The sequence below is a fragment of the Malaclemys terrapin genome, chromosome 25, assembly GCF_027887155.1.
Source record: "Malaclemys terrapin pileata isolate rMalTer1 chromosome 25, rMalTer1.hap1, whole genome shotgun sequence".
Classification (NCBI taxonomy): Eukaryota; Metazoa; Chordata; order Testudines; family Emydidae; genus Malaclemys; species Malaclemys terrapin.
In genome coordinates, this window is record NC_071529.1 from 13,045,286 (window position 1) to 13,064,938 (window position 19,653).

The window sequence follows — 19,653 nt, forward strand, 5'->3', positions numbered from 1 at the left end:
AAGTGAGCATTAGCGAGCTGGCTTCTCCCGTACTCCTTTTTAGTTCTGTTCACCAGGAACTGTAACTGGATCCTGCACAGAAGGGAGAGCGCATTCCTTCCCCACCAGCTAGTGCGTACCGTCATCAGCCTTCTCTTGAATGAAACAGCGATCATTTTCACAGATGATGGCATTACCCTTGTAGCACTCTCAGGCATTTTAAGGACTTGGTCTAGATTATAGTGAGTCTGGATCCTCACAACCACCCTCTCCCCATCCAGCCATTTAGTAATGTGTAAGTAAAAGCCTTTTTTTTTTTTTTTTTTTACCCTGAGTCTCTTGATTCCTGCCCGTGTGATCTGTTGACAGTCATAAAGTTCTATCCTCTCCAGGCTATGGCAGCTCTTCAGGTGTTCCAAGGAGGCATCTGTGATCAAAGGGCAGTTGTCCAGCTCGATCACTTCCAGTCGGTCATGTGCGCAGGCACCATTCCCCAAGTGACGAATCCCATCATCTGTGATCAACTCGCAGTGCGACAAACTCTGCAGCCAAACAGAGGTGGTTAGTGGTCTCTGGAAACAGTACTGTACAACCATCAAGAACACCAGGCTAGGAAGCTTTCTGGAGAGATGACGGGATGAACTGAGATAAAGTCCTAGAAGAACAAAATACCCTTGAGCAAATCTGCCATGTCACAGTTCTGGGCAAGTCTGCAGTTGTCCCTTGATGCCGGAGAGGGTTGTGAGCTGTGAACTCTGGTGATCAGAGTCCCTGTGCCTCTCTCTAACTAGACAAGACTCCTGTAGGCCACAGGGGAAGTTCATATAATGTAGATGTAATGGAGAAGGAGAGAATCATAGAAATGCTGAGATGGAAGGGACCTCAGCCCCCTGCAGGCAGGACCAAGAATACCTAGACCATCCCTGATAGGCGTTTGTCCAGCTGATTCTTAAAAGCTTCCCATGACAGGGATTCCACAACTTCCCTCGGTAACTTATTCCAGTGCTTAACTATCCTTGGAGTTAGAAAGTTATTCCTAGTATCTAACCTAAATCTCCTTTGCTGCAGGTTAAGCCCATTACTTCTTGTCCTTCCTTAAATGGACATGGAGAACAACTGATCACTGTCCTCTTTGCAACAGCCCTTAACATATTTGAAGCCTGTTATCAGGTGCGTCTCCCCACCACCCCCGGCACCTCTAAAGATGCCAAGGGTTTTTTTTTTTTTTTTAATTTAGCCTTTCTTCATAGCTCAGTTTTTCTAAACTTCGGATCATTTTGTTTTCCTCCTCTGGACTCTCCAATTTGTCCACCTCTTTCTCAAAGTTTGGTGCCCAAAACTGGACACACAGCTGAGCCCGCACCAGGGCAGAGCAGGGTGGAAAAAATTACCTCCCTTGTCTTACATACAACACGTCTGTTAATACACTCCAGAATGAAATCATGGGAGATGGAAAAGTCTCAAGTAGATGGAAGAGCAGCCATGTAATGTCAAAAGAAAACAAGACAACTATAAAGTTTACCCGCTCTTCAATACTACAGTATTATACAGTACCCCAGGCACAGTGGTAATACTATTGTGAGCTGTAGGTACTGGATCTGTAAAGAGGACAGACTTTCACACCATTTGCGGGCTGCCCTTATTTTTAAATATTCTTGTATGTGAAACTGAACTGTGCAGTGAGCTGGGAGATTTCACCATTCCACCATTGTGAGTGATGTCAGTCCATCACCAGAGCATCTGCATAGTTCATGTATCATTTAGTTTGCAGAGGAACTAGGAACAAGAGCTGGTGCACAGATCGCTGTGGAGGAGAATGCACTGGGTGAGTGCTCCAGAGACAGAAACTTTGCAGCTAAGACAATGAAGCACTGTGCAGACAGAGAGAAACCCAACATTACAGGAGTTTCCTGTCCAAAGGGTGCAAGGAAGCAGAGCAGGCATGCCTGAACACTTCAGATCTAAAATGCCGTCAGTGATAGAACTGCCATTTTAAGGCACAGGGCAGGTAGAGTGCAAGCTGTTTCAGTGAGCGCTCACTTCCCCAGTGGCCTTTGCTGTCCCTCCCCTCACATGGAAGGAACATGCTATTTAGAAGTGAGAAAATTTGCTTTGTTGTCACCTCACTTCAGGTTGAAGCAGACATCACATTGTGTGGGAGTGTCTAACTCACTAGGGACTAATACAGAACATCGAGGTTTGTCAAAGCTGGATTCAATAGGTTACAGGCCAGAAGCATTCATGCTCCAATGAGTGAACTCTTCCATCCCTACCCCAGTTCTTTTTATTTAGGGCCATCACTTATGCCCTTTATTCTATGAATACGTCCTTGTAGGACTGTAGCCAAGGCTGTTAAATGCTAACCCACGAGTCAAAACTTCCTGTATGAGAGCGATAATGCACATTTCACACATGGAGTAAGAGTCAAATGTCAGAGGCAACCAGTGCTATTAAACTGTCTTTCAGCCACAACAGCTTCTGAAGTAAAGTGTGAAGAAAGGAAACGAGGGTGGCTGCAGCTTTCCGTCTCAAGTACTTATCTGGCCCCCCATCACTGCAGTATCTGAACTGCCTCAAAATCTTAATATATTGCTCTTCACAACGCCTGCGTGAGGCACGGTAGTGCTGCTACCCCCATTGTACAGATGGAGAATGGAGACACAGAGAGGATAAGTGACTTGCTCGAGGTCACACGGCAAGTCTGTGGTGGAGCAGGGACTTGAACCGAGTGCTCCCAAACCACGGGCTCATCTCTGTTCTCCCTCCCAGGACAGATAGCCCCGCCCCTGAATGAATTATACAGACTTCTACGATCTAGGGTCGTAACTAAAGCAACTAAACCATGTCCCAGGATAATTACTTTCTAAATTATATAAAGTCTGAACAGATTAACGCCCTCATAGATCAAAAGTATTGCTTTGAAAACACAAATAAAAATCCAAACATACATATTACTATTATTATTAATATTTCTGTGGGGAAGACTGGTCAAACCTCTAAATTTAATCCCAGACCAAGGCCTATTGCTTTCAGGCCCCAAAGTGTGGAATCACTGAAACAGCCTTCGAAATAGCAGACAACTGCAATGCAGTAATGAGATGGGGAAGAATTTATTTTTTGGATCATACAATGTGTGATCAGAGCTGTGGAACCAGAATGGAGCTGCAAGCTCACAGAATGGGAGAGAGGATAAAATGCCACTGGGAAAGGAAAGGTGTCTGAAGGGTTTTGGCAGGAAAGCTAATTACAACACTGCACTTTGATATCCATAGGACTGACTAAGCTGGACTGCATTCTAGTTTCCACAGGTCACAGTTCCATACTCAAGATGACAAGGGGCTGGACACTACTCCATGTTATACAAACTAGATACAACCATCACATGCCTGGAGGATTGCAAAGGCAATCGTCAATTGGGCCAAATTTGGAGGCTCCCACCATTTTATAAAGTGAGAACACAGAAAACTGTTGCCCAAACACTTACCAACACCTGAAGCCGTGGACAGTATATGGAAAGCTGGATTAACGTACTGTCTGTTATCTGGAAGAGACACAAAGCCCTTTAAGACTGAAATCTTTGTACAGCGATTTCTTCACAACCAAAACATGACCCCAAGTTAATACTTAAATATTCACCATTCTTCTCCTGCATTGGAAATCGCAATCACTATCTCAAACATTTCCAGAACTGTTTCTGGATCACATTTCAGCCAAAGGTTCCTATTTTTCTTTAGAAGGTGATGGGAAAGGATTTTTAAGAAGTTGGGTCTGTATTTTTTATTTCCTTATGATGGGTAATTTAAAAGGGTTTTTTAAAATTTTTCTTTTCTTGTTCTTCCCATTTGAAACATAAGGAATGTCTGGGTCTTCCCAGGTTTTGTTGGAGTGAGCAGAATACTTACAGATACATTTCTCCAAAATGTTCATTTATCACTGAAGTTAAACAGAACAGGAGGACTTGTGGCACCAGAGACTAACACATTTATTTGAGCTTACGCTTTCGTGGGCTAAAACCCACTTCTTCGGATGCATGCAGTGGAAAACATAGTAGGAAGATAGATATATACACACATATACATATACATACACACACACACACACACACCTTCCCACTGTATTTTCCACTGCATGCATCTGATGAAGCGGCCTGTAGCCCACGAAAGCTTATGCTCAAATAAATGTGTTGGTCTCTAAGGTGCCACAAGTACTCCTGTTCTTTTAGTGGATACAGACTAACACGGCTGCTACTCTGAAACCTGAAGTGAAACAGGCGTTAACAGCCTGCTAAAAACCCCTTCTGCTCTAAACTGCTCAGATTTTGGTCTCTGGCTCCTGAACTGTCTTCACTCTACTAGTTTTTCAGTCATTCGAGTATGTCTACACTGCAATAAAAAACCTGTTAGCACAGCCACAGCTGGCCTGGGTCAGCTGACTGGGGCTTGCGGGGTTAAAAATTATAGTGTGGATGTTCGGGCTTGGGCTGGACTCCAGGCTCTGAACACTTTCCCCTCAGGGGGTCTCAGAGCTTGGGGGCCAGCCCAAGCCTGAACATCTACATTGCAATTGTTAGCCCCATAAGCCCGAGTCAATTGAGCTGAGCTCCGAGTCTGAGTGCCTCAGGTTTTTAATTGCAATGCAGACGTGCCCTTCCAGGCTAAACAAGACATGAATTTCTAATCTAAGAAACATGCAACCCCAGCTCCCCTTGCCATTTAATAATTAAACAAAAAAACACAACCAACCAAACAAAAAACACCCACAAAAAGAAAACAAAAAAAACAAAAAACAAAAAACCTTTTCAGATTGTCTTTGTACAAAGCAGCAAGACTGGACACAGCTTTAAATCACTTCCTGTCTGGACTACTGTCATTTCCTTTTCTGTGGCCTTCCTAAATCCCTATTCTAGAATTGTCAGACAGTGCAGAATGTTGGGGTCAGTCTATTTTCTCACTGCAGGAGGTGAAACCCTATTACCTTCATGGTCTTCCGATCCATTTCTAATTGAAAACTGCTCTGCCCTTATGGTATTCAGTCTCTTTAAGGGCTTCCTCATTTCATACCCACTTAACACAATATTTCACTTTACCTTTAAATCTTACCTTAATCTTATCACTCTTTACGACACATTTGCTAAAGGACAGTGTTCAGTCACATATGAAGGGCATTCTAAAAAAACCCATTGAATGAGTCTGTGGCACCGAGTTATTAGGCAAGTCAGATAAAAGTCTCATAGGCTGGTGAAGAATTACAGCCCACGGACGTGTGGGGAGGTTTTTGGTTGGAGGGCACCTCATCTTTATTTCTAGTTATTTCGCTCCACCTTCACATACAAGGTCACAGTTGTTCAAACACTTCAGCTGCAGTAACATTTAATATTTGGAGATTACCTTTACTGATCTCTATCAGTTTATGTACCAGAGACCTTTCCATTTACTGGCAGCAAAGATCTCACCCTGGGGCTTGTAGTTCTTGCAGTTGCCAGGTTTTTCAAAAGGTGCCTAGATTTGCAGAACTATACATGGTCTTTAGCAGACAAGCACACAGTCTAGATCTGATGTGATCTTCAGATTATTTTAACATTTTCAATAGTCTTTCAATACAATTCTCTGTTGAAAATTGGACTAGAGGTGATCAAACATTTTCAAGTAATTCATCTTGTCCAAACTTATCTCCTTTTCTTGATCAGGATTCTGGAACAAGTTGTCTTAATTAAAAAAAAAAAGATTTTGGGATTCCATGCTCTGACCCTTTAGGTGTGGTTATTAAAACCCAGACATTTGTCACAGACCATGTTTCCGCACTGCTGAGACTTCCTGCATGAAACCACCACAGTCAGAAGGCTGGGCTCTTACCTGAACACACTCTTCCAGGTCCATTTTTTCAAGCTCATGACAGTTCTATACAGCGCAGGCAGGAAATAAAAGCACACAAGCAAATTAGACACAAAGCCCAGTCAGTACTTGTAAAATTATGGGATCCCTCCTTTCTCAACACAGATGAAGTGTGTTTGAAAAGAAAGTCTTTTTTCTGAAGTTGGTCATGACTACAGATTGATTGTTGCTCCCTGGAGGACAACGCTACTAAAAACAAGCATAATACTGACTATCTATCAAGCCTGCCCATTTAAAGACATTTATAAAATATCTACTAACTTGTTTATCTTTTTTTTTTTTTTTTTTTTTTAAATCTACAGAAAGGAAAAGGGGGTTAAACTCAGTGTTACTCATATGGAGTACAGGTTGATCTGTCTGATGCATGAAATTGTACAGGGATTTGTTTCCCGCTAAATGTTAATAATTTCATTGACTTTAGATGCACATTACTCATTGAACTGGGAGTTGGGTGGCTAAATATAATGTTGAAAATTTAAGGAATAATGAACAATTTATTGATCTACTTATCCCTCTCATTTCCACACAACTTCAAAACCAAAAAGAGATGTTTTGCAAAATATAAATTTATGAGAGACAGCTACTGTTACCCTGAGCTCCCAGGAAACAGAGATGCACCACGGACAAAGTGGAATGCAGCACTTACCTTAGCCAGAGTGGTAAAGCCCACATCCGTTAGCTGCGAACACCTTGCGACTTCTAATATTCTGTACAGAAAGAATTAAGAATGTACTAACTATGGGGTAATCATTTTGCTTTACAGAGTCTGTTTTATTAAAAAAATTGGGGGGCAAAGGGGCAGGGCGGGGAGAGATTAAGTCAAGGAAGTACTCTCGAAGAGGATTATTTCCAAGGAGTATTACACTCATGCACATTTGAATGGAGGTCCCCCTTCACTCCATTTGATAATCTCACCATGAGGTAGTGTATTACACGGAATAGTATTTCATGATGATGCTCAGGTCATGTAAGAATAAGTACTTAATGCCATAACATATAGATTTAAAGTTTTCTAGATAGCAAATTGCTCATTCCCATTTCAGATGACTGCTGAAAATTCTTTGCTTCTGCTACTGCAGTTTCATGGTGCCTCCCCCTTTTCCCTCATTTGTTTTATAATGTTTTACTTCTCAATGCTATAATGCTGCAGGGGAGAGCATTATTTCCATTTCTAATAATTTAAGATCAGGACTTTCTTTAAATGTGTCAGATACTTTGGTTTATGGCATTTTATGCAGTTGATCTCCAGGCAGAGTTGAACATAAACACGGGATCCAATTGGAATCACAGCATTTTTATCTGCCTCTTTCAAAGTTCGAACTGCATATATATGAAAACTGACATGTATCCATAATCTTTTTACTTTATTTTTAAGCTTATTATAAAAATTCCATTTCTATTCTGGACACCACTTATTTTAGCCAAATTAAAGCAGGGCACACAGCTGTAACAGATGCCAGACAATACTCATCTTTTTTCTTTTCTCCGCCATGTCATTTTCCTAATTATGCTGTAAAATCTTTATAGAGATGGCACCTGAAGCCCATTCTCTGTCTGAAATAGTGAAAATTAACAAGAAAACCCACTATTTTTTGCTTCAAAACTATCCTCAACACGCACTAATAACTAGGTGTTGAGGCAGGGAATAATGCAGTTTAAACCTTGTTTCCAGTTCTTAACACAAAAAAATCTGTGGACTAATTTCAGTTGTTTTAACCAAAAATAAGATAATACGCGGACTGAAAAAGGAAATTGTCACTAATTCTATATAAGCTCATCAGAGTGGCACACAACACTGCTGCACCAAGATATCTTGTAGAATTATATTCTGTGGAGTCAGAAGTTAGGACATAACTAACTCATTGTCATCCTCTTCTCGCTGGACAGCTGGAAATAACTTCAGTGGTCAACTAGTGGACTTCTAGATTGGACTAGAAGTCCTGACCTTTAGAATAAAAAAAAAAGTCAAGGAGTTCCATTACCAGGTCACTCACATCTTTACTCAGTCAGCATTGTGTGACTCCAGACTGAAAACTCACCTAAGCCGCGGACAGTTTTGTCCCAGTGCATTCAAGATGGCATCTGTAATGTTAGAGCAGCCTGAGGCACACAAGGATTGCAATTTATGGCATCCTCTGCATATCGTTATGAGACCATCATCTGTGATTTGCTACAAGAAAAAAAAAACATCAGAACCATTAGTAGTGATGATTAAGCTCCAATGCATTGCCCGATTCAACCTTTTGAGACAAGCGAGGAGGCATTCAACTTAGAGTGATGAAGGCCAAGTTACGCGTATCAGCCAAGAAATGTGTTCAAATAGTTTGACAGGATAGCTGAACCAGCATAAGGCACTCTGATATGGCTTATAAATAGTCTGCAGCTGATTCCACAGGCATGCAAATATTTTAGGGGATGGCACCACAGAATCTGCTGCCTAACACCACAGCGCTCTCAGCAATGCCGACAAAGTAATTCTGGCTGAAAGATTAATTAGGAAAGTCTGTTAGAGGTCACAACATCACCACAGCTTAGTTTTACAAACAACCTTTTAAAACTCAGTCTTACTGCCTTGGTGCCCAAGAGATAAGTGCTAAGACACAGGTCCGAATCCTCGTCAGATTCAGCACCTGTGTAACTTCATTGAGTTCAATGGAGCTGCATCCCGTTTGGCCAGGGATACATTTGGAGCTCCGTCTAACTCCAGGAACCAGTTTGGGATGACAACATTTGAGGCAGAACCTGTCAGGACAGTGCCATGCTGGCTGACAGCAGCAATATTAACAAAGTTCTGGAGCTCACTTGAGCCCTGCCAGCTGGAGGACAGAGTGTGATGGCAAGACCAATGTATAGAGTGGGAGGAGATAAAGAAAGGAGAAGAGACGAGTCAGTATATAGACACAGGAACAAACTGGGCCCACTGGATTTTGTGACCTGGCCAGTGTTGATTTCCCACATGGAAAGCACCAGCTTGGAGACCGGCAGTAGCTCTTTTGGAACAACTGTTGAAGTGGGGAAAAAAAGGGGGAAAAACCCTCTACAAAGGGTTAAAGGTGAGCGAGAAACTGAGTTTTCTTTTCAGCTCCTTCTAAAAGTTGCATCTTCCAGGTCCCAATGTCAGTAGTGAAAAGTTATTGTTGACACCATCCTCATGCCAATCATGTATACATCTCCCTTCAGAGTGTAAACACTACTCCTTAAAACACACTATTGAGGGAGGCACAGATCTCCAAGCCCCTTCCAACTTTGGGGACAGTGTTAATGCTGCCATATCAGAAGAGCTGGATGATGTACACAAAGAACTCTTCCCAGTCCCTTTTTTGGCTCGAAAGTACATTTTTGGCACTGTTAATAGTTCCAAATTATACACCGATATCTTCGTAAGATACATGCTTATCTAAAACGGAGGCAGAGCCAGAAAATAGCAGCAGCTAAGCATTGTTGTCAGTTACACCTCATTCCCCCAGACATGTTTTAAAGAAATCTGTTAAGTAAAGAGTAGAAAGTTTCATTGCTCCCCCATTGGTAAATAGGGGTTTGAAGTTCCATGAAGATTTGAGATACAATCATTTTATTGCTCTGTTTCTTGGTTGGTTCCGTGTCTTGTCGTAGAGGGCAAATGTGCGGCTTGATTCAGTTTTAAAGGCTACTGTAAAAAAGTTTGGATGCCAACAAACTTACATTCCAGCCCCAAGGAAAGAATTTTTCCAGCTAGTTCTGCAAATGTGCTTAGAAGCCCCATGGGCAGGGCAAAGAGAGACAAACTGAAGCTAACAAGGCTATTTTGGAGGCTTGTATGACTCTACCAAATGCTACCACCAAAAAAAAGTATGCGTTTCTTTTGAGAACTTGCCAAAGTACAATTTTCCAGTCTGCAAAAATGACAATGTTGAAGGGTGGAGTAGATCTTATTCAATCCTGTTTAGAGATGCCCTTTATAGCTACAATGCATGTAATATGGGAATCACAGGAAAGATTACTTACTAAGCAGGTTTGCAGGTTTAAAGTCACTAGTTCAGGACAGTGTGCTCCAATGTATTTGAGAGCTTCATCCTCAAGCTGGAAAGAAAAATTTATAGACTGAAACAATTTGTTACATTCAAAGTGGTCTCTACACGAAAAGATGAGTTATCACTCTCTGAATTGTCACTGGGTTGAAAAAGTCACTCAGTTCTCAAAATGCGTATAATGGCAATATACAAGCATTATACAGTCTATCTTCCACTGTCTCTGAGACTGAGAATCTACAGATTTGCAAGGTCAGTTTATTGTAGGGCTGTCAAATGATAAAAAAAAATTAATCGTGATTAATTGTGTGATTATATATTAGACAATACTAGAATACCATTTAAATATTTTTGGATGTTTTCTACATTTTCAAATATATAGATTTCAATTACAACACAGAACACAGTGTACAGTGCTCACTTGATATTTATTTTTGATTACAAACATCTGCACTGTAAAAAACAAAAGAAATAGTATTTCAATTCACCTAAGTACTGTACTGCAATCTCTTTATCATGAAAGTGTAACTTACAAATGTAGATTTTTTTTTATTTGTTACATAACTGCACTAAAAAACAGAACATTGGAAAACTTTAGAGCCTACAAGTCCACTCAGTCCTACTTCTTGTTCAGCCAATCGCTCAGACAAACAAGTTTGTTTACATATGCAGGAGATAATGCTGCCTGCTTCTTGTTTATAATGTCACATGGAAGTGAGAACAGGCGTGGCACTGTTGTAGCCGGCGTCGCAAGATATTTACATGCCAGATGTACTAAAGATTCATATGTCCCTTCATGCTTCAACCATCATTCCCCAGAGGGCATGCATCCATGCTGATGACAGATTCTGCTTGATAACAATCCAAAGCAGTGCAGACCGACGCATGTTCATTTTCATTGTCTGAGTCAGATGCCACCAGCAGAAGATTGATTTTCCTTTTTGGCGGTTCGGGTTTTGTAGTTTCCACATGGGAGTGTTGCTCTTTTAAGACTTTTGAAAGCATGTTCCACATCTCGTCCCTCTCATATTTGGACAGCACTTCAGAATCTTAAATCTTGGGTTGAGTGCTGTAGCTATCCTTAGAAATCTCATATTAGTATCTTTTTGCGTTTTCTCAAATCTGCAGTGAAAGTGTTCTTAAAATGAACACCACGTGTAGGGTCATCATCTGAGACTGCTATAACATGAAATATACAGCAGAATGCGGGTAAAACAGAACAGGAGACATACAATTCTCCCACAAGGAGCTCAATCACAAATTTAAGCAACGCATTATTTTTTAAAACGATCATCATCAGCATAGAAGCATGTCCTCTGGAATGGTAACCAAAGCATAAAGGGGCATATGCATGTTTAGCATATCTGGCACATAAATATCTTGCGACGCTGGCTACAACAGTGCAATGCGAACACACGTTCTCACTTTCATGTGACATTGTAAACAAGAAGCGGGCAGCATTATCTCCTGCAAATGTAAACAAACTTGTTTGTCTGAGCAATTGGCTGAACAAGAAATAGGACTGAGTGGACTTGTAGGCTCTAAAGTTTTCCATTGTTCTGTTTTTGAGTGCAGTTATGTTACAAACAAACAAACAAAAATCTACATTTGTAAGTTGCACTTTCATGATAAAGAGATTGCAGTACAGTACTTAGGTGAATTGAAATACTATTTCTTCTGTTTTTTATAGTGCAAATATTTGTAATAAAAAATAAATATCAAATGAGCACTGTACACTTTGTATTCTATGTTGTAATTGAAATCTATACATTTGAAAATGTAGAAAACATCCAAAAATAGTTAATAAATTTCAATTGGTATTCTATATTTTGACAGTGCGATTAATCGACAGCCCTAATTTATTGATTTCAATAACTTATGCTCAGGTCAAAAATACATGATTAACAGACGGAATGGGAGCTGAAATTACTATCTTTTAATTTTGATAAATTTTGTTTCTAATAAATTAATAGTTCATAGGGCTCCTCTATATCACCATTTTCCCTCCTCTATATCACTTTGGCTGCCAACAAAAAGTGATTGCCAGTCTTACACCCATGAGAACAGATGGCAAATAATTGATAACAAGGATGTATTCCCATCAATATTTCACTGGAGTCCATAAATAACCAGAAGTTCGAGCTGTTTTTCAGTGATCTAAATTCTGAAAATAGGCTCGGATTGTTAAACCTCTTACCAGTCAAGTCTCCTAGGCTATTAAAAACCACAGTAACATAAGCTTAGGAAACTACTGGCAATGGTCCTAACATTTGGGCTTGTTTTGCACAGTGATATATGTACTATTGCTTTACTTAACATACTAAAAAATTATTGCTTTCTACACCCATGTACAGTGGGACTAATCTTTTGGAAAGTAAATGTTATTTAAGTTTACATGTCAACAGCAGGTAAAATACTGGTCCCGTTTCAGAGGAACAAAAAGAACTAAAACCAAAACCCCAAATCTCCCACACCACAATTTCATGGCCCAGCATGTAAAATAGTAAGGTTAAAGAAAATTAACGCCAAACAACAAAGGGTAATGGAAATTTCAGCCTTAAAAGCTAATGCACAATTTTTATTCTAAAGTGTCAGGGTTGAAGATCCATCCATGTAGTATCTTCAGAACCTTTACATCTTGGTTTGGACACAGTCCAAAGAGCAACATGGCCAGTGGTGCAAGTGGAATCCATTTCTTACTGGTACGGGGGGGGCCACGTGACCCTCCATGTGACTTCGCCCTGCCCCCAGCCTGGGGCCCTCACGCTCTCCCTGTCCCCTCCTCATGATCCACCCCCCCTTACCGGGGGGGAGGGAGCTCTGTCCTCCTCCAGCTGCGCCTTCGGAAACACAGCAGGGGAAAATGAGAAGAATGTGGGGCCACTGTACCGCCCCAGTCCTTCCACGCAGGGTCTCCTCCATCTGTACAGCAGCCAGACCCACTGGAGGACGGGGAGCGGTGGCAGAGGAGGGGTTGTGGAGGGGGTTGGGGGTGGTACCGCAGCCGCGCTAGAAGAGCTGCTGGTGTGGGGCCGCCTGGTGGCCCCAGGTTCTGCTCCTTTCTCTACTGGGGTTCACAGGAGAACCCTGAACTGCAGGGCTCTCCCAGGAACCACACCGGGGAAAGGAGCAGAACGCTGGCAGCTCCTCCAGTGGCTGTACCGCCCCCAGCATTGCCTCCTCAGCCCTGTTCTCCGTCGGGGCTGCTGTCAGACAGAGGAGGGCCAGGGGTGGTACAGCTGCACGCACTGGAGGAGCTGCTGACATGGGGCCCTCTTTCCGGTACGCCATACCAGCTATAAATATCTTGCTGGTACAGCGTACTGGACTGCACTGCCCTACTTGCTCTGCTGAACATAGTACCATCCTTTCAGAGATGTGCCAAGTGTCTAATTTGCTGTAGGAAAACCTCTGAAACAAAACAATTACAGTCCAATTCTACATTAGCCAGCTGGAAGATTCCACTCAGTCAGGAACTTTTATCATGTGATTCCAGATACTTCTACTACTGTCTGACTCTTCTACAAAGGGCTAAAATAAGTCTATGGACATAGCCGGGATATTTTATAGCTTAGTAAAAAAAATGTTAACGTGAGTGTGATTTTGCTCACTACATCCTCTGAACGGGGAGATTCCACTACTAGATAGTGTTCATTATTCAGTGTTCAGCTATTCATGCTGGGCTCAAAGCTAGTAAAGAGTTTCAATAAACTTAATGTCTAGTTGGTAGATCTTATTTCAATAAGGTAATGTTTGGAAATACAAGCCCTACAATACTTCACACTCATTGCTGTAACTGGCGTTGAAGACACTCATTGTTGTAGTTCGTTTAATGCGCAGGTTCTCCATAGTCATACCTGAGTGCAGCCCTTCAGAAACAAGGCTTTGAGTCCTCCACAACCTCTCACCAGAGCCTGGATGCCATCCTTAGTCACTTGGTCACACCAGGAGATATTCAGCTGTTCCAGCAGTGGGCATCCCTCACTTGGGAGGCAAAGGGAAAAGTGGGTGGAAACTTAAGAATTCCAGCTTCAAGCTGATTACAGGAAATTCCAATTTCTGGACTTCAACTGAGCACAGGAAGCGACACACCCACCCCACACCCACATGGAACATTCATTTATTAAACATAAAAATCCTCAGATGAGAGCAGCTCTCCAGGGGTAGGCTTGGAAACCAGTAACTCAATTTTGTGGCATTCTGAAAAAAGAAGGTTGATCTCTACTGCATCCAAAGCCGGTCATAGGGCTGCGTCCCACCCCCTTGTCCAGAGACTGGGTGCATCCACAGTGTTATTGGCTGAGAGGCCTAGATACAGCCAAACCAACATTCAATCAGATTCAAAGGGCTTCATTTTTGAACACGGCCTCTGATTTTCCAGACACAAACTTGTGCTTGAAAATAGCTGCTGGCACAAACAGAATGTATACATTTGATTTGCAGTCAGGTAGACAGACATATAAATGCTATCAACTGTGATTGCAAATAACTGCAGGCACAAAACTGACCCTATAAAATTGGAGGCCAGGTTGAAGCCCTTAAACAAAAAAAACAGGCTCAAATTTCTGAAAGCTAGCTACAAAAACAAGCCTCTCTATTTTCTGTACTCTGATTCCTTTGATATTTCAATGCAGCCACTTCCCTATTTTGTTTCCCTTCAAATTAGTCTTTCTATATTTTTATCCTTTTTAGATATTCGAATTTATCATTATTTAAAACCCACTTTACTCCCTTTTTTTGTTTTTTTGTTTTTTTAATAGTTTAGGCTTCACTCTTTACCTTCAGGGTTCTCTTTTGCCTCCTTTCTTCTGTCCCAATCTCTTGTCACCATTGCCTGTCATTCCCTTTCATTTCTAGATTACTTGGCAATTACATCTAGTAGGGTTAAGTAGTTACCATGTCACCTAATCAGTTTAAGACAAGTAATCATGTGCCAGTCTTTATTTTGCAACTACAGGACACTTGCTATCTATGCAACGGGAGTTGTGTAATTCAAAAGTCAACTATTAACAAAGAGGTATTTACAAGGCATGTTAATTAAAAACTAAAAAAAAAAAAAAAAAAACACCCTGCCCCCTGCTCAAAAAATAAATAAAAATAGAAACCTCAGTGCAATCCAATTATGCTACTGCTGCTAATCATTATCAGGACAAGGCACCTTCTATTTAGTTCCTGTCTCTTTTGCAGAGCAGAGGGCATTACCCAGCAGCGCTCAGCATTCATGTCTTAGGTTTGGATTGCAATCCTAGTAACCTAGTCACTTATTTAAAACTCCACCAGGGGAGTTCAGAGAATAGGGGACATGGTGGAGTAAGCTATTTAGAATTAAACTGGTACACGGGATCTCAATGCTGTCAGTTCCTACCTCAGTGCTTTTAGAGACAGGTTGGTTATGGAAGTGCAGGAAGCCAAGTCAAGGTGCCTGAGTTTAGAGCAGAACTTACTAAGGCTGGTACATGTCCTGAAAGAGAATATTAAAAAAAAAAAAAAAAAAAAGATACTTCAGACAGTACATTTATCCATCAAAGACTTACACAGAAATGATCATGTATATTTTTCCATCACACACTATGTGCACAAGTATATTCATATAAGCCCCCACTTAAAAAATAAAAGGATGGAGAATATAACATGGGCAGGTATTGGAGGTGGGCTGGTGGGAGAGAGGATAGAGGAAATGCTCTTTCTAAGCAGTCTATGTGTGTGTGAGAAGAGGACAGCGATTTTCTTCACATTTTGAATCATTCAGTTTTCGTTGAGGGCTTCATTTGCTCAAAACCCAACGCGGAAGACCGTTCTATAGGACATTTCTAACATCTGCTATCAAAAGGGCCAAAATAACTCTTAGATCTGTACCCTCTACCCTATTTCCCCCAACTTGCTGCTCAACATTGTTTTGATAGTACTGAGAAATGTCTAAAAATGAACAAGGAAAAGTACCAAGCATCACATGACTAAGGGCACATACTGCACACTAGAAACAGGAGCTGGGTGCTGGTAGCAGTCTAGAGTAGATGGAGCACATCCAAGGGGCTTGCTGTTTAGCTGGGACTTCAAACTCCCCGACACCAATGGCAGTGATTTCACCTGCCTAAGGATTCATTTCTGAGGGAATAGCAACAAAATATGATTTTGTGCAGCAAGTGCCGACTGTAGGCAACTATATACTGGGGAAACCAGCTACTTCTTTTATCAAAGCCTTCAAAATAATTCTTCAACTAGTACAGTGCAGAAAGACCTACAAGTGCCTGAAATATACTGCGAGTGACAGCCAGTGATACCCCTTAAAAAAAATCTTAGTAGTGAGGCCAGTCTGGAGGCCAGCTGAGAAACTCAGATGCCATCGCCAACCCTGCTATCTAGCAGAACTGCAGAGGCAGAGAGTCTGATCCCACAAGGTGCTGAGCATTCTGGCCTGGAAAATAAAGACGAGCTATGGTTTTGACTCTCAGGAGTCAAATAAAATTACTAGCAATGCAAAAAGGAGTATTTCCACCTGCTAATAAATAACTCATCCCTACACATCTTTGCTGGCTACTGTTAGTCTTTGCAGGATGTGTTATCTCCAGTGGAAGGCCACATGAGATATGAACAATGACTAGGCTGCATTGTCTGCCCCCAAAAGTATGAGTTGTTTTTAAAAGCTATCGTAACACTGATGCTTAACAAAATTTCGACAACATGAAGTGAAGCTATTTCTTAACAATAGTTGCTACTTGTATCAGAAAAAATATGTAAAAAAGCTTCTTTTTAAGGGTTCCTTCAGTTGGCAGATCTTATTTGTCCAAGGAAGCAAATTGATTTAGTGGATTTAACCACTATTCTTCTAAGAAGAGTATTTTAGGCCATCACACTTTCATTTTGAGACTGATCTGTACTTTTAGAGGCAAAATCTATAGGTAATCAGTATAGAAAGAGCACACATGTAACATGGTTCTTCCCTCAGTCCCTCATGTACTGCCACTGTAGGAAACATAGGGATCTTACAGTTTTGTAAGTGATTTTAAAGAGTTACAAATAGCACTCGAGCAGGAAGACAGCAAAGTAGCAAAGAAACTAGATAAAACTTGGATACACGCCTATTTCAAGGCAATCCAGGTGTAACCTAAAGCATAGTTGACCAGCTGTCCATAGGAAAAAATCTCAAATCTATGTGGAGTGGATGGAAAAGCAGAAGAACTCTCCCAGCACTTAACCGTCTGTGCTCAGCAATGTGGAAGTACGGCTTGATGTGCGTCACCACAACTGACACACATTTTACAATGACATCTGCTGTCCTCAGATAATAAAATATTAACCAAATTACATCCATCCATACTCACAGCATTTATTAAAGAAAGTTAGAGTTTAAGTACAGGCGAGCTGACTCTTGCCAACTCTTTTAGGAAGGTTCCTTTGCAAAGACATACATCTTTTCCCTGGTCAGGACTAACGTAGATAAGGATATGTGGGGAACCTCCTTTTTCCCCCTCTCTTCTGAAGCTCTCTCTCTCAGCAAAGGCTTCAAAGACACCCCTTTCCACCAAGATAGGCAGTCTCTCCATACTTAGATTCCCTCCGAGACCGTCTTCTTTCATCATAGAAATGAGAATAAGACTGCAAAGCCTCAAAGTGAAGCCACCCCCCACCGTCAGCATGAAAAAGGGAAAAAACTGTAGACATTGGAATTTAACAGACAGAATCACTCAAAGGAGAATCAGAACTGCTTGAATTATACAAGAGGTGGCAGATGAGCACAAGCACCATAAACAAAGCAACTGTAGCCGCTCCATGTACAGAGAAATTGCAGTCTCCATAAATTCTGACCTGGGAGAACAAGAAGAACATCGCTATTTTGTTCCATTACAGAGTGAGCCTTACTGTTCTGAAGGGGACACTTTAGCAGCCTTTTCTGCATCTGAAAACATGAGTCAGACCTGCCTAAAAAGAATTATTTCCTTAGTATATATTCCCCGTAATGTCAACAACCTGATATGATCATCTGACTTGAAATAATGAATGAGCAATGTGACATAAGAGGTTTCCTGATGTCTTCAAATTTTTATCAGACCATAACAAATCATTCCATCTGGAGGTAGACCACTTACTCATACCACATTTAGAAAACAAACGGTACTAAGCTCATGGGGTGGGACAACGGAGGAGAATCTGGAACCACTACCTTCCATTCAGTTGAGACATAATTCACGTATATTAACAATTACAAGGGTTAATAGTCCAACATTCCCTCTAATAAACACGTTACTTACGTATCTGTGATCTTGGTGCAGCCATTTAGGTTCAATACTTCAATATTTCTGCAGTTTTGTGCAAATATCCTTCATTGGAAAAAAAGATACACTACTTTTCAGACAATGCATTTCCAGATGTTTTGAAACAGATGCTTTACCCTCAATACTACAGAAATAATTAAAAAAAAAAACAGGCACTGTTTGTCTTGGGCAAACTGTTGACCCTTCCCACCAGCCTTTTACATGGGTGCACCTCTGAAGCACATAGAATCAAATAGGCTGCTGAATGCTGGGCTTAAAGGGCAAGGCAGAAAAACAGTGAGTTGTTACCCATATCTTCAAGTATCGGGGGTAGCCGTGTTAGTCTGTATCTACAAAAACAACAAGGAGTCTGGTGGCACCTTAAAGACTAACAGATTTATTTGGGCATAAGCTTTCGTGGGCAAAAACCTCACTTCTTCGGATGCATAGAGTGAAAGTTACAGATGCAGGCATTATATATATATATAATGTCAGTATATAATGCCTGCATCTGTAACTTTCACTCTATGCATCCGAAGAAGTGAGGTTTTTACTCACGAAAGCTCATGCCCAAATAAATCTGTTAGTCTTTAAGGTGCCACCAGACTCCTTGTTGTTTTTACCCATATCTTGTCTTTGGAGTTCTCTCAGCCCAGGAGCAAGGGACAGAGGTTCACATTTCCAGTGCCAATTCCCCCAATATTGCAACACCATCGGGTTGACTCTGTGCTGCTATTTTTTAAGGGAAGGGAAGGGAGAAAGGCTCATATTTCAAAACACACACACACAAGAAGGATATGCATAGTGTTCATCATTTACTTAAGCGATTATTTTTGGATGCATATTGTTATTGGTCTCACTCTAGCACGTTGATGAGTGGATATACCATTCCAGCCCTCTATGGGTGGGGAAGGAGAACCATTCTTTGCTTCATAGTTAAGAGTAGAAGAAGCCATACCACTACCTTAATGCATTGTCTCCCACTCCTAGACACCCACGCAGGCTTAGCTTTCGCAAGAAACCCCCACATCTTTTAGAAATATTCTCCACTACTCGACCCTGTAAAAAGACAGGAAAAGAATTCTACTGATATCACTTCTTAGTTTCCACAATCTCTTCATTAAAGTTAAATTCAAAACTTTGTAGATTAAAAACACTTTGTAGATTATTCCAGATATAAGGGCACTGAGCAAACACAATTACCATCACACCAATATAAAACTGAAGGAGACCCATTCAACTTCTAAAAATGGACAAGGAACAAAACCCAAGGAAGAACGCCGAGGCTAAGCAGTAGAAAAATCCTCTGCAGTCAGAGCTATTGGGCAGTGCAAGAGGCTACCCAAGAGACGGCTGAAGTATAAAGAAGAACAGGAGTACTTGTGGCACCTTAGAGACTAACAAATTTATTAGAGCATAAGCTTTCGTGGACTACAGCCCACAGGCTGAAGTATAGTTACTGAAGAAATACAACAAGTCACAGAAACAACACGTGACAAGGATTTCAAATAGGGATGTGTTGTC

General features: G+C 41.2%; 1 protein-coding gene across 6 annotated transcripts in view; it reads right to left on the bottom strand.

Annotated features, from left to right (window-relative positions):
• Positions 1 to 19,653, bottom strand: part of FBXL20 (F-box and leucine rich repeat protein 20) — a 69,244-nt gene that overhangs the window by 3,399 nt on the left and 46,192 nt on the right. For all 6 annotated transcript variants that reach the window (XM_054014282.1, XM_054014279.1, XM_054014281.1 and 3 more), the window contains 10 exons: positions 19,094 to 19,188; positions 18,127 to 18,195; positions 15,243 to 15,338; positions 13,735 to 13,861; positions 9,855 to 9,929; positions 7,910 to 8,040; positions 6,517 to 6,577; positions 5,832 to 5,876; positions 3,464 to 3,520; positions 309 to 521 (listed from right to left, as the gene is read on the bottom strand). In XM_054014282.1, coding sequence (XP_053870257.1) covers positions 309 to 521; positions 3,464 to 3,520; positions 5,832 to 5,876; positions 6,517 to 6,577; positions 7,910 to 8,040; positions 9,855 to 9,929; positions 13,735 to 13,861; positions 15,243 to 15,338; positions 18,127 to 18,195; positions 19,094 to 19,188 — 969 coding nt within the window. The remainder of the gene's footprint in view (positions 1 to 308; positions 522 to 3,463; positions 3,521 to 5,831; positions 5,877 to 6,516; positions 6,578 to 7,909; positions 8,041 to 9,854; positions 9,930 to 13,734; positions 13,862 to 15,242; positions 15,339 to 18,126; positions 18,196 to 19,093; positions 19,189 to 19,653) is intronic.